Source organism: Macrotis lagotis, chromosome 5 (assembly GCF_037893015.1).
Source record: "Macrotis lagotis isolate mMagLag1 chromosome 5, bilby.v1.9.chrom.fasta, whole genome shotgun sequence".
In the NCBI taxonomy this organism is placed as follows: Eukaryota; Metazoa; Chordata; class Mammalia; order Peramelemorphia; family Peramelidae; genus Macrotis; species Macrotis lagotis.
Window position 1 is genome coordinate 63,743,765 of NC_133662.1, and position 14,746 is coordinate 63,758,510.

The 14,746-nt window shown below is 35.7% G+C and overlaps 2 protein-coding genes across 5 annotated transcripts in view; one reads left to right on the plus strand and one right to left on the minus strand.

Annotated features, from left to right (window-relative positions):
* Nucleotides 1–8,957, plus strand: part of MYO6 (myosin VI) — a 241,014-nt gene extending 232,057 nt beyond the window's left edge. For all 4 annotated transcript variants that reach the window (XM_074237348.1, XM_074237349.1, XM_074237350.1 and 1 more), the window contains 2 exons: nt 2,506–2,724; nt 4,624–8,957. In XM_074237348.1, the coding sequence (XP_074093449.1) occupies nt 2,506–2,724; nt 4,624–4,823 (419 nt within the window). In that variant the 3' untranslated portion in view covers nt 4,824–8,957. The remainder of the gene's footprint in view (nt 1–2,505; nt 2,725–4,623) is intronic.
* Nucleotides 8,958–10,924: 1,967 nt separating this feature from the next.
* Nucleotides 10,925–14,746, minus strand: part of IMPG1 (interphotoreceptor matrix proteoglycan 1) — a 168,621-nt gene continuing 164,799 nt past the window's right edge. The window contains exon 16 of the mRNA XM_074190012.1: nt 10,925–11,040. Coding sequence (XP_074046113.1) covers nt 10,925–11,040 — 116 coding nt within the window. The remainder of the gene's footprint in view (nt 11,041–14,746) is intronic.

Consider the following 14,746-nt stretch of genomic DNA (forward strand, 5'->3'; position numbering starts at 1 on the left):
GCCTTGCAAAAACCTAAAAAAAATTATTTCTTCTGGATCTGTTTTCAAGGTCAGTTGTTTTTCCAATGAGATAGTTTACATTTTCTTCTAAGTTTTGTCTTTTTGGGGGAAGTTTTATTTTTTCCCGGTTTCTTGCAAAGGTATCCGCTTCCTTTAGTTTCATTCTGCATTTAAAGGAGTTATTTTCTTCAGAGAGCTTTTTTATCTTCTTTTCCAGCTGGCCAATTGCCTTTTGTTTTGTTTTTCCATTAGGCCTAAACTGGTTTGTAACATATTATTTTCTTCAGTATTTTTTTTTTTTGTATTTCTTTCACCAAGCTGTTGATTTGGTTTTCATGATTTTTCTGCATCACTCTCATTTCTCCTCCCAGTTTTTACTCCACCTCCCTTAATTGCTTTTCAAAGTCTTTTTTTTAATAAAGATTTTATTTTGAGTTTTACAATTTTTCCCCTGATCTTACTTCCCCCACCCCTCATGGAAGGCAATCTGTCAGTCTCAAAGTCTTTTTTGAGCTCATCCATAGTCTAATCCCATTTTCTGTTTCTCTTGGAGGTTTTGGATTCGGAAGCTTTGATTTTGTCATCATCTGAGTATGTGTTTTGATCTTCCATGGGACTGAAGTAATTCTCTGTGATCAGATTCTTCTTTTTTGTGGTTTGCTTATTTCCTCAGCCCAAGATTAATTTACAACACTTCCAAGGTTTTAGGGTTGTTTCGGTTTATTTTGGGGGGGAGGACTTCCCACTGGGACCTTTACTCTCCAAGGTCTTATGCTCTCTTGCCTGGGCTTTGATATGTAGATGAGCACAGCACTCTTCTTTGCCCTGGAGCTGAAGGGAGGGGCCCTGCTCAGCTATCTTAGTATGGAAGCCCAAACCGCAACCTGGATCTAACAGAGAAATTTCTGCAGTCTCCCCTGACCACCTTACCATCTGTGGGCTATGTACTGGAGGTGCAGGCTGGTTTCTCCTGATTCTCACTGCAGGTTCTGTGGCTGGTACTCCCTCACTCCACACTCATTCTAGTGTAGCAGAATTCTCTCCCTGCCCCTTCAATCTGTTCCCAGGCTATGCTGGGACCAGGGCTTTTACCAACTCCTGGTCCTGGTGAAACACACCTTTCCTGTGGAACTTCTAAGTTATCTTGGACTGGGAAAATGTATTACTCAGTCTTTCTGTGGGTTCTGACTCTCCAAATTTGACTAGAATCATAATTTGATGACTTGTGGAGTTTTGGGGGGAAGGAGTTCCGGGGAAATGCTGTTTTCATGCCTCTATCTTGGCTCCATCCCCCCCAAATCATCTTTGGTAAAAACCCATACCTTCCTTATTACCTTCAGATTCATTGCTTAAGCCTTCCTTTATTTTTTTTTTTACTTCCTATATTCTCCTTATTCCAACAGTATCTTGGGTTGTTATTCTCTAGTCTTTATTTCATTGAGTTTCTCCTTTAAACTAAAACTAAAAAGTTATTAAATAATTTGATTCTCAAGGTGCATTATTGATTATTAATAAACCCATAAACCCCAATAAACCCTAACACAATTAAATTGTTGAATTATTAATATCTTTGTTATTCACTAGGAGATGCAAGCTCCAACAAGCCTTTAAGATGCTTTTAGCACTGATAAGAATCTTTAACAGTTCTAAAAACTTGGTCTATTTAAATAATGATTAAGTTTTGATATATCATTTACATAAGTAACACAAAGCATTTTCAAATTGCTTAAATTGGCACCTCTCATTTGGATAAGGAACAAGACAACGCTTAAGATGGAAACACATAATCAATTTCATAATCAATTATAAAATTGAGTAGAAATCTCATAAAAGTTATAGCAAAATTTTCAACTCTAAGGTGTACACATACTGATATCAAAAAGTTATTTTTACATGATTAGTATTAATCTTGGCTTGTATGATTTGTTAAATATCTAACTAGATGTTCTAGTCAAACTTAATTTCCTTTCGGTTGTTTCCTGATTCACACAAAACTTTCCTCTTTTTCATGATCCAGGAAAGGGTTAAATATCAGTCCTATACCAAAGCAAGCCTTGAAACTTTCACTGCCAGCCCCTAGACTTGTCTCTCTATAATTAGTGAAATGACTTTCTTATCTAGCTGTAAAATAAACTAGTCATTCTAGGTGTGGGGAGTGAAGAACTTGACCAAAGTTCAGAAATGTGAAGGAAGAGAACAGTGTTGCAAATATTGGTGTATATTAACTCATAGCTTCTCATGTTGCTGGTGCAGGGATGAACCGTCTTTGACTTTTTTGTAAAGGTCAGAGGAGATTTTTTTCTACATTTATTTTAAATGAGAAAATATAAAAAAAAACACACTTCAATTAAAATTAGTTATTTGCTTTTAAGTTTTTATTTATGGTGAACCTAAAATACCACTGAATAATTAAATTTTTAAAAAAAAGACTTCTGTGAATTTAAAGTTATTATCTTGTCTCTTTTTCCCTGTCTTGATTGTCACTTTTCCCATTTTGTATAATAGCTCAGCAGAACCCAGCAACTCAGCTTCCTGCTAGACAGCAGGAGATTGAAATGAATCGGCAGCAACGCTATTTCCGTATTCCCTTCATTCGCCCTGCAGACCAATACAAAGATCCTCAGAATAAGAAGAAAGGTTGGTGGTACGCACATTTTGACGGCCCTTGGATTGCCCGGCAAATGGAACTTCATCCTGACAAACCACCTATCCTTCTTGTAGCTGGTGCGTATGTTTTATATGATATTTAAGAAAGAATAACAAATAACAATAGCTGGAAGCATATTCTAAAATATATTTATATAGTAAAAATTTAAAGAATCTGTTTAGTTAGAAATAAAGTATTTTGGTTAAGTAAGCTTTGGTTAACTAAAAGACAATTAGTTGCTATATTGAAAGAATCATACTCCTTTATAAGATAGATTATAAACTCTCCATCAATACACATATTTGAAAAAAAAGCTTGAAAGGGATCTCTGCATGGGCTATGAGACTGACCTCAATGAACTTTAAGGTCCCATTCAAATCTTAAATCCTTTTATTCTGTGACTTGCATATTAAGATCTTTCAGATGTATGCATTTATAGGAGTGTAGAAAAACTTATTAATATAATGTCTCTGGCTACTTTAAACACACAGAATGAAACTCTAAGACAGAGTTTTTAACCTTGGATCCATGTCCTCTTAAAAGGGTCCATGGGTAGATTCCAGGAGGTCTGTTAACTTAGCTGAGGGAAAAAAAGATATTTTAACATAATTACTTTTCTTTGTAATGCTAGGTATTTATGACATTATTCTGAGAGACTTTACCAGACTGTCAAAGGGGTCCATGATATCAAAAAACTGCCTTTCAGGATAACATAGGTAGTAAGAAGGCAGTTTCTGAACTCCATGAGAAATAATGAATACTTCAAAAGCATAGTTTGTATAAAAATGTAAGAAGATAGAGCTTATTAAAACAGTTTGAGAAATACTTTTCAAAGAGTTGGTAATGAAAATGGAACTCTTTGTTGTAACAATAAACTCATACCACAGGCTCAGTCACTGTGTTTTCCCCCATCTGAAATTGTTTTCTTTGGGTTAAAAGCACAGGTAAAAAGCTTCAGGTTTGTCCTTGGCAAATGACAGTCAAATTTATTGTCTCTATAATAACTACTCTTTTTTCTGTATCTGACATAACAAGATCTCCATTCCTTCTTTATGGACATTCATGGCCATTACTATTGCATATCAGATCATCCAAAGTTACTTGTGGAGATTTTAGTTGAAAGCTTTAGTCAAAAAAAATCAGTTGTAGAGTTTTGGGTCTTCTTATTTCTACTGTTCTGTGATTTCTTAGATTCTCTTATTATTGAATAATTGAATAATTTTTATTTTAATTGTTTATCTCTGGGTTACCAAATATATATCTCAAAATATTGTAATTTGGGAAATATGCTATAATCACACTTTAATTTCATATCATGGTTTTTTTAAGGAGACTTTTAAAAACCTATATATCTAAAGACAATTAAATTCATGTAGATTGCTGTGTAATGAAATCACTGCAGCATTAGAAAAAATTGAAATTTCCCTACAAAGTAAAGACTGAGATAAGAGTAAGTATTGTGGAATTTCAGAACTGAAAGAAACATAAAAGTCTGGGACTCCAGGAGTCAGTGTGGAGAGCTGGAAAAAACACTGGGCTGGGAGTCAGGAGACTTTGGTTCTGGTCCCACTCACCTCAGCCTTTCGGTGTGTTTATGATCTTAGGCAAGATACTTCTCTTCCTTGGACCCTATTTTAGTCATGCAGCAAGTGATATAGTTGAACTTGAAGATCCCCTACCCCGAAAATTCTTTGATTTTAAAGTCCTTTCATAGAGTTGTTAATTATATACCAAATGTATCAAGAAGTAGCCCTTTATAATAGTAGAAACTTATCTGGTGTTTTATTGGGATGTTTTTTATTTCAGAGAAATCAGCTTTGTGTAATTCAAGAGAAAATTGTAGTTTTCTTGAAGTAATAAAAGGATAACTTTTAATCTCTACTATTGCTATGGACATTAAGAGAATACTAATTACTTAATATGTTAAATCAGTTTGAAATTATGTTTTGATTTTTATATGTTTCCAAAATATATAGGTAAAGATGATATGGAAATGTGTGAACTAAATCTTGAAGAGACTGGTCTAACTCGGAAGCGTGGTGCTGAGATTTTGCCCAGGCAATTTGAAGAGATTTGGGAGCGCTGTGGTGGCATCCAGTATCTTCAGAATGCGATTGAAAGCAAACAGGCTCGACCTACATATGCAACAGCAATGCTACAGAACCTGTTAAAATAAATGCTGCCCACTAACTATAGAGCTGGGAACTCTGGCAGGGTACAAAGGAAGAATTTCTTTGTTCTCCAGAGGATTTAAACATTCCATAATCATGCTATAGAGGCTTAAGATAAGGTGAACAGATTTTATTAATCATGGGGGTTTGGTAATTTGTACTTTTTAAGGGTTAGTTTCAGTAAAGAACACTAATTTTTGGGCTGGAAAACTTTTCATCCAGTATTTTTGCATCTCTATCTCATTAGTCTAGTGCATCCTCATTTAAAAGCCTCTTGGAATTCTAACACTTTGGCATATGTCAGCAAATTCTGGCATTTCTGATCTTTTTTGCAATATACTATATTAAGTAATCAGAATTGTCCTTTAAAAAGAAGAAACTTTTAAAAATGTCTCAAATCCTTGGCTGCTTAAAGCCATGTAGAATGAGGGTATATTATACCTTATAAACTGGAATTGTAAGACCTTAACTTCAGTCTTGATGTCTTATTCTGGAGGCTTCTTGGTATCTGAACTTACTAATTTTTCCAGGAACTCATAAAAATCCCCCCCTAAAGTTAGAAACTTTATCCCCCCCCTTTTATTGAATTTTAGCTCAAATGAAATAATTCTTTATGAATTTTGGGAAGATTTTAAGTGTATTTGGTGTATTGTATAATAAAGGAAACACTAAAATTAATATCCTGTACAATTTTCTTTCTTGGAATATGAAATATGTTTCTTGAAGAAAATTAATTTTATTTTCCTTAGCAAAACTATGTAGTTAATACAAATGTTGAATAGAAAAAAATTACAGATAATTCAGTTAGAGAAAAAAATAAGGGAAAAGTACACTGTGGCATAACTGGAATGTTTTAGATTAAATTCATATATCTTTTCTGCTTTGTCTCTGCTGTGATTCAAATGATAAAATTACGTTTGTGTCAAGATTTTAAGTCACTTAATGTAATTTTTGACTACTGTTTTTCAAATAATTTTAATTCTTTTTAGGCACAGTACTTTGCCTTTGAGACTTTTTTGTAACTGTATTGTTTTATAGGCTATATAATTTTAAAACTATTTTGCTCAGAATGGCTAATTTCTCATATCTAAAATAATTTAAAAACATTTTTTCTCATTATGTTAATTTTGATAAAAATTATCAGTGGTGTAAAACTTGATGTTCATGATATTCATATTAGAAACTTGAAGGAAAAGTGAAATGGTCTGGGTTGTGTTGACATTCTTTTTAAAATTTAAAAGTCTTATTTGGCTGTAGTGACTATTAAAAATTAGAAAACAAAATGCCTCTTTTAATACTTTGCTTTGATCCTATTGAAACTATAGCTTTCAAAATGAATTTCAGAAATAAAACTATAGTTAGGAAAATATTTCCCAACTCATTATATAGTTTTTGTGTTGCCAGAATCACTGTTTTCAGAATTACTCTTATCTTGTAATATGTGTGAAAATGTTTTAGTACACAGATATTTATTTATGATTATTCTATGCAAGTGACTGACTTCTTTTACATTAAGGAAATGAGCTCCATTGAACTCTTAATTGAAAATATTAGTATAGGTTTCTTTAAAGGCTTCATGGATTCACATTAATCTTGAGTTATTTGATTCCTTAAATTGACCAGCCTCATCTCATTCCATCCCACACAAATTGGTATTTGTTGTCACTTATTAACTGACATGAGACTCTTCAGAGAAAATTCAGCACTCCAAGACTTCTTTAGATAACACTATTTCCTCCCTTCTCTTAGTATTCAGGTCAGAAACATGTCTCTTTTACCTCTCATGGTAATCTCCTTGATATAGTAATAAATACCATACAGTAAATGATTAAAAAGGACATTAACTATTGTAATCAAAGAACTTACAAGAAACAATGCAAGAAGATATCTTCTCCTTTATTTTCCCTCTTTTCAGTTCTAGTATTGTTGAAAGAAATCTAGTTAAAATCTTCCTTCTAATTTTATCCTACTTTTGTCCCAAAACTTATCTGCCTAGAATGGTCTCCTGAGTTGACATTGGTTACCAAGAGAGTTACCCTAATTGAAATTGATTTTCAGTAACCTACATAGCAAAAGAGGCTAACATGAACAGAAGACTGCTAGTGAGAATATTGTTAGAATTGTAGATTGTGATGGGATAGCTGTAGAAGCATTGAATCAGGATTCCAAAGGACATTTGATGCTGCTGTTTCCCAGATAAAGCAGTCCCTTTCTGTAGACAAGGATGGCAGGAAATGGAGGAAAACTTTTTCATACTTTAGCTACTTATTTTAACTGAGACTGTTACAATAATTTTGTTCTGAATAATCTGTATTTTAAGGACTTTTGTCTGCACTGAATCCTTATTGCTTGCTTATCCAGAAGCTGACTGCATATTTCTTTGATATGTATAAAAATGGGTATATATATTAACTAAAAATTATGAGGATAAAACTGTTTTTCAATTAATAATTCAGCTTAATGCATTAATGGATGAAATGTTTTCTACTTCTAATTCGTAAGAGAAATTAAGGTCTGCCCATGGTGCACTGAAAGGAGGCTATCCTTTAGAATATATTTTAAGAGATTTTTTTCCCACCTATAAGCCATTCTTTCAAAGAATATTGGGAAAGCTTGCTTATTGTATTCCAAGGGACCATAAAAAGAGTAGTTAAGATGGCAAAATAGGTGGTATGTTTTTAGCAATGCAACTTGAAGTTTGGAAAGTTACAAGTAGGAGAATTGTCATAAGGATTTCTTAGATGTATATTCTCTCTTTCTCCAAAGGTACTATTTCCAATAATTATTTCCATGGTTTCTAGTGAAGTCAAACCTAAAAGGTCATAGGTTCCTTTAGAGTATTTAGTTCTGGTTATGTAGATTTACAAGTGATTATTTACTTTTCATTTTTCCTTTGAACAGGACATAGGGTAATACTGTAGAAAAAATCTTGGCTCTGTAATCCAAGGATCTTGTTTAAAATCCTTCCTCTGATACTCAATACTTGTGTGACCTTGGGCAAGTCATTTAACCTCATTGGGTATCAGTTTTCTCATCTGCAACTTGAGGGAGGTTGATTAGATAGCCAGAGAAGTCCTATCCACTTCTATACATCTGTATTCCTATGAAACATTGCTTGCATTCCCAAAGGAAGACAAGTAGAGTTCTCAAATTGCTTTTGATGACTTCAACTACTTTGCCACCCTTTTATTCAACTATACCACACTGCTGCTTATCTTTAAAAACTAAAAAGTGGGAGACATTTATTATTAACATTAACAATATCACATTTATTTAGTTCCCATCTTCTAGGTGCAGGGAATATAAGATTGGGAGTATCATTTTTTATTAAGAGATGTACTAATAAAGAGATCAATAAAAAAGATATGGGGGATAAAGAACTAGTACAAGAAGGGTGTAATAAATGGCCAAGAAAATTGCAGTAGCTACAATAAAAAAGGAGATTTTGCTGCTTTGGTTTCTCCCTTTGAAAAACATGCTAAAGGGATAAACTTCTAAGGTCTCTTCAACTGAAGAATAAAGGAGACTATTTTTTTGAAGAAGGTAGGAGGGAGATCAATAACAATCTGAAATCAGGAGGAAATTGGTGGTTGAGTTATCACAAGGTGGAAAAAGATGTAATTTTAAGGACCTAAGCAGGTCTTTGGCCAAATGATCTTAGTAATAATACTTGACACAGTAAATCATTGGGGAAAAGGATGGTATGGAAGCACTCCCATTCTTTGTAGCTAAATAGATAGTTGCTTGAATCAGGGTCAAACTTTGAATGCAATTTAGATTAAATTAAGTATTTTTTCCCTTTTCACCATTAGAACACACTCATCAGTGTAGGTTTGTAGTTTTTAATTGATAAAATTATGGAGTAATATTTAAGGGAGTTGATATATTAAAAAATTAGATAGATTTTCCACCACATGATTCAAGTCTTCAGATATATTCAGAAGCTCACTTTCAAAACTCAAACAGCAATCTGTGAATTTACTTTTTATCCTCATTGCTAAATTTTCTCCTTTTTTAAATTGCAGGAATTACATGTTTATCTTTGTGTTTTCAAACTATGTATTAAAACAGATAATCCCTAAAACTATTTTACTGATGTACTGCAAATTGAAAATAATAAATACATCTCATGTTGAACTTTGCATGTATTATGTGTTTTCAGTGCATTTTTAGTCTCTTTTTTTAAGAGGAAAAGAAATTTCTATAAAATTAGGAGGGGATGACTTTTTTAAAGGGGGGGGTTGTGTGACTAGGAAACTTTTTTATCTTCATCTGTAAAGCTTTAAGTTGAAAATGTTAAGTTGAAAACTTTAATATTTATTGTCTTTTGATTGTAATAGTTTTAAAGCTTATGTCTAAAATTATCATTAAAAGCTGAAAATAAAAGGACAATCTTCAGTTCAAGATAAATCGAACAATCTATAATAAATCAGCATCATTTTATTGAAAGAAAAGTATTTATAGCAAATTTACTTGGAAATAACTTATATTTGATGATAATAATGGCTAGTGAAAATTAATTTGTCATTGAAATGTACATTTAAAACATGTTTATGACACAAGTTAAAATTGAGATTAAAAATATGCAAAGACATTCAAAAAATAGGAAAAAATGTGCTGCTTCATATACTATATTCTTAAATTGAAAGAAGAGCTCCATAAATTTTCATTAATGAATTGCCTGCTACAAACCTTGTCTCCAAGTTAGTATGGTTTGAATTTTTAATTGTATAATCTCTGAAAATAGGATTGCACATGGAGTAATAGGACAAGTGGGACTTCTCTGATAATTGAGTCTTACATGCCCCAATTACTTTTTTTAAATACCCCAGAAACGATTGAAACTAAAACTATCTGGTGCTTACACTTGTTTTATGTCATGTTATGTGGACCTTAAACTATAGAATATAAATAGGAAGGTGTATACATTCAATGTGCAAATGCACTGCAGAGATTTACCTCTTTTCTAGGATAGAGTTTATAAATATTCAACTTTTTGCATTTTAAAATATATGTAAATTTTTGTATACCCTAAAAAAGAACACTAGATTAGTCATCAAGAGACCTGGGATCAAGTGGAAGTTCTAATCATTAGTAGGTATGCAATTGTGGCCAACTTGCTTAACCTTCTCTCAATTTCCTCATATATACAACAAGAATAACATGAAGAAAGTGCTTCATAAAACACTACATAAATATGAGCTCTTGTTATTTCTTTTTTTTTCTTTTTTTGGGGGGAGGTTTGCAAGGCAAACGGGGTTAAGTGGCTTGCCCAAGGCCACACAGCTAGGTCATTATTAAGTGTCTGAGACCAGATTTGAACCCAGGTACTCCTGACTCCAGGGCCGGTGCTTTATCCACTATGCCACCTAGCCGCCCTCTTGTTATTTCTTAATCTAATACTGAGCACTTTTATGAAGTTCCACTCCAGTGCTTCATTGTTACATGGAATTGATAGTGGGTTCTCTATAGCTATGCTAATACTAGCACCAGTTAGTTCCTATCTAGCTACAGAATCTCCCTCTGTACATTCTCTGAAAACCAATTTATCTGAGTTTTCTGAGGATGATTGCTGATTATGAACATTGAATGATATACTTGCTACTCTTAGCAATTCTTGCGGACCATCCAATAACCAAAGTTGTGCTCTTTAATTGGTAGAGGGCTTGATAATTTGAAGAGTCTCTGGAAATACTATATTAATCATTATACTAGAAAACATAATTCTAGACCTGGGAGGCATCCAAAAGACAATATTTTTACAAACAAGGAAACTTGAGGCCCCAGAAAGGTCAAGTTCCTTGCTTAAAGTCAGAGATAGATTGTTAGTTACAACCATCAAGAATTATAGGAATGCCTACTATGTATCCAATACTGTATAAATGTTATTTATTAATGGTGGGTTTATACTAGAAATCTGGTTATAAATAATTCCCACTTCCTTTATTGATAAAATGCTATGGGGGTATATATAGTGACTATATGTTGTCTGATTACCAACCTAGTTATATGGCCACAAGGTGATGGACTTTTTTTCTTTTAGTTCTTGAATTGACTGTCAACTAAATTACAGAAAAGTTGTGTTTTGCATTGGTGGAGGTAACACTCACACCATTGCACTCACTGGGTGTATGGAAACATTGAAGTTCTTTAATCTGTAGGTCAGATGGTTGAATCTTCCTGTCCTAAGGTTGGTAATGCAAAATTCAGTTCTATGAATACCTGAAAGAGAAAAAAGATTAAGAACATGAGGCATCATTATCATACCTCCAGTTTATTTTTGTCTATTAGAGTTGTACTTCCACAATTCCTCTCCCATCTGACCCATTTTTCCTACTTTCATGGCCACTACCCTAATTAAGGTCCTCATAACTTTGTTCCTAGATATTGGAATAGCCCCATAATTGGTGCCCCCCATCTCTAGTATTTTGTCTCTTCAATCCATACAACAGATTCTACTGCTAAACTAATATTTTTTTTTTAGATTTTTTGCAAGGCAATGGGGAGTCAATGGCTTGCCCAAGGCTGCACAGCTAGGTAATTTGAACTCAGGTACTCCTGACTCCAGGGCCAGTACTCTATCCACTGCACCACCTAGCCACCCCCCCCCAAAATTAATATTTCTTAATATATATCCAAGTGACTATGTCACTCACTTACTCAAGATATTTGGAGTGTAAAGAGTAGTTTTCTACTTCTTTTCTACTTCTGTTTCTAGGATAAAATATAAAATATACTGTTTGGTTTTTAAATTTCTCTACAGTGTGAATCCCCCTCATTTTCTAGGTTTATTATACATTACTCTTCTTCATAATCTCCCCCCCCAACTGCTCCCATTTTTCCTTTTCCATTTGCTATTTGAGATTCTTTCATCTGCTTTGTGCTATCACTCATGTTTGGAATTCACTCCTTCCTCTTCTCTGTCTTATACAGTGTGTCCCAAAAAATCTTAGTCTAGTTTTAAAATATTAAAATTTTTGGTACACTCCATATAATTCTTCCTTCCTTCAAGACACGATTATAATTCACATTCTACACAAATTCTATCTTGATTCCCCCATGTTGCTAGTACCCCTTCTAAAAAAATTACTTAGTGTTTCTACTGTTTAGTTAGTCCTTTTTTCATCTATGGGATGTTGTTTCATCTCTTAACTCCCCTTTTCCAGACTTCTAAACTTCTGAAGGCAGAGATTATATTCCCAGCCCCATGTCAAACACATAATAGTCAATCAAGGAGGGGGCGGAGCCAAGATGGAGACATGAAGGGATCCAGTCTTAGGAGCTCTCTGATAAAAACTCATAAACTAAGGACTCTAACTAAACCTTCGAGAGACAGAACCCACAAAGGGACCCAGTGAGGCAGTTCTCCTACTCAGGGTAACCTGGAAAAGAGCAGAAAGGCTCTGCTCCCCAGGGTTGGAGGGGCAGCCGCAGGAGGGGTGGCCCGCCAGAGCAACAGAACTTCAGCCTCCCAGGGGCAGCCCCAGGCTGCTGGGAGTCTCAGCTAATGGCAGTGGGGGAGTCTCCTGAGCTGCACCCTGAGGAATACCAGGGACAAAGTGAGGGAAAAATGGGGGATCTCTGCCAGAGTGAGCACATGGAGCCCAGCCCTCCAGGCACACAGGGAGCAGTTTGGTCTTTCTGCAGCCCTGAGCCTGAAACAGAAGCAGGCGGAGCAAGTAAGCAGGAGCCCCCCAGGGCATGAGCCCATTGAGCTGAGGGAGGGGAGTGAAGAGAAACTGCTAGCTCTGTCCTCTGCCCCTGGAACAGGACTCTGGGGCTCTGACCACATTCAGAGCCTGATGGCCTGATCAAAGTCTAGGCCCCCCCCATAGAACAGCAGGTCCCCCCCCACCTCAGCCCCATGGCAGAAGGAGGTGCTTATGGTCATTCAAAGACCAGGAGGAAAGACAGAGCCTCACACACTGAGACCCTTGTGGGAGTGTCCCAAAAGCTCAGGAAGCACCCCCAAAACCAGGCCCAGGCTGGGAAAATGAGCAAGCGGAGAAACAAAAGACTCCAAGAAAAACAGAAATTGGGCTCAGGCTATGATACAGCTCAAAAAAGACTGAAAATCAAATGAGGGAGTTGGAAGAAAAACTGGGAAAAGAAAGGAGAGAGATGCAGGAAAAACATGAAAATGAAGTCAGCAGCTTAGTCAAGGAAATCCAAAAACATGCTGAAGAAAATAGCATGCTAAAAAACAGCTTAGGTCAAATGGATAAAACAGTTCAAAAAGTTATTGAGGAAAAGAATGCTTTAAAAAGCAAAATTGGCCAGATGGAAAAAGAGATAAGAAAACTCTCTGAGGAGAACAAATCCTTCAGACAAAGAATAGAATTCAGGGAGATTGAGGAATTTACCAGAAATCAGGAATCAATACTTCAAAACCAAAAAAATGAAAAATTAGAAGAAAATGTGAAATATCTCATTGAAAAAACAACTGATATGGAAAACAGACTTAGGAAAGGTAATTTGAAAATTATTGGAATACCTGAAAGTCATGATCAGGAAAAGAGCCTTGACATCATTTTCAAAGAATTACTACAGGAAAATTGCCCTGATATTCTAGAAGCAGAGGGCAAAATAGAAATGGAGAGAATCCACTGATCCCCCCGAGAAAGAGATCCCAAAACACCAACCCCTAGGAATATTATAGCCAAGTTTCAGAACTCCCAAGTCAAAGAGAAAATATTACAAGCAACCAGAAGGACACAGTTCAAATACTGTGGAGCCACAGTCAGGATCACACAGGACTTAGCAGCAACTACACTGGAAGCTCGTAGGGCTCAGAATACAATATACCAGAAGGCAAAAGAGCTTAGAATGCAGCCAAGAATGAACTACCCAGCAAGGCTGAATGTCCTCTTCCAGGGAAAAAGATGGACTTTCAATGAACCAGGGGAATTTCAAAGGTTCCTTTTGGAATGGCCAGAGCTGAACAGAAGGTTTGATCTTCAGATACAGGACTCAGGTGAAGCATGGAGATTGGAGGAGAGGGGGGAAATATGAGGGGCTTAATGAGGATGAACTGCATGTATAGAAAAATGATACTGATAATATTCATATGAACCATCTCAGTTAATAGAGCAGGTAGAGAGAGCTTTTATAGTTGAAGCACAGGAGAAAGCTGAATTCGAAGATAAAATATGGTATAAAAATGGAGTCAATAAGAAAAAAAGGGAAATGGAATGGGAGAAAGAAAAAGGAGAGGGGGAATAGTCCAAGCTATTTCACATAATAAGATTTTTTTTTTTATTACAATGAGCTATTGCAATGATATGGAAGGGGGGAGGCAAGGGGGAATGAGGGAACCTTTGCTCTCATCAGAGATGGCTAGGAGAGGAAACAGCAAATATACTCAATGGGGTATAGACAACTGGAGTAAGAAGGAGGGGGGGAGCAGGGGGAAGAGGTGGGGATGTAAATAAAGGAGGAGAGGATGGACCATGGTGGGACAGTGGTCAGATATAACACATTTTTTTTTTTACTTTTTGCAAGAGGCTGGGATTGGATGGCCTGCCCAGGACCATAGGGCCAGGTGGATTCTGGGCCTAAGGGGTGGTATGGGGGCTCAGGGCTTTAGCTCCAGGACCAGGGATATGTCTGCTGAGCCACTCAGCAACCCTACAGCAGAGTCAGTGAAAGGAGAGAGAAAATAGAGTACATGGTAGTGGAGAAATAAGAAGGGAGGGAGTTGCGATCAGCAATGGCAACATTGGAAAAATATGGAAGTAACTTTTGTGACGGACTTATCATAAAAAATGTGATCCACTCACGACAGAGTTGATGGTGTTGGAACAAAGACTGAAACACATTTTTTGTTATTATTATTTGGGGGAGGGTGCAGGGCAAGTGGGGCTGGGTGGCCTGCCTGGGGCCACATAGCAGGGTGATCATTGGGTGTCTGGGGCTGGATTTGGACCCA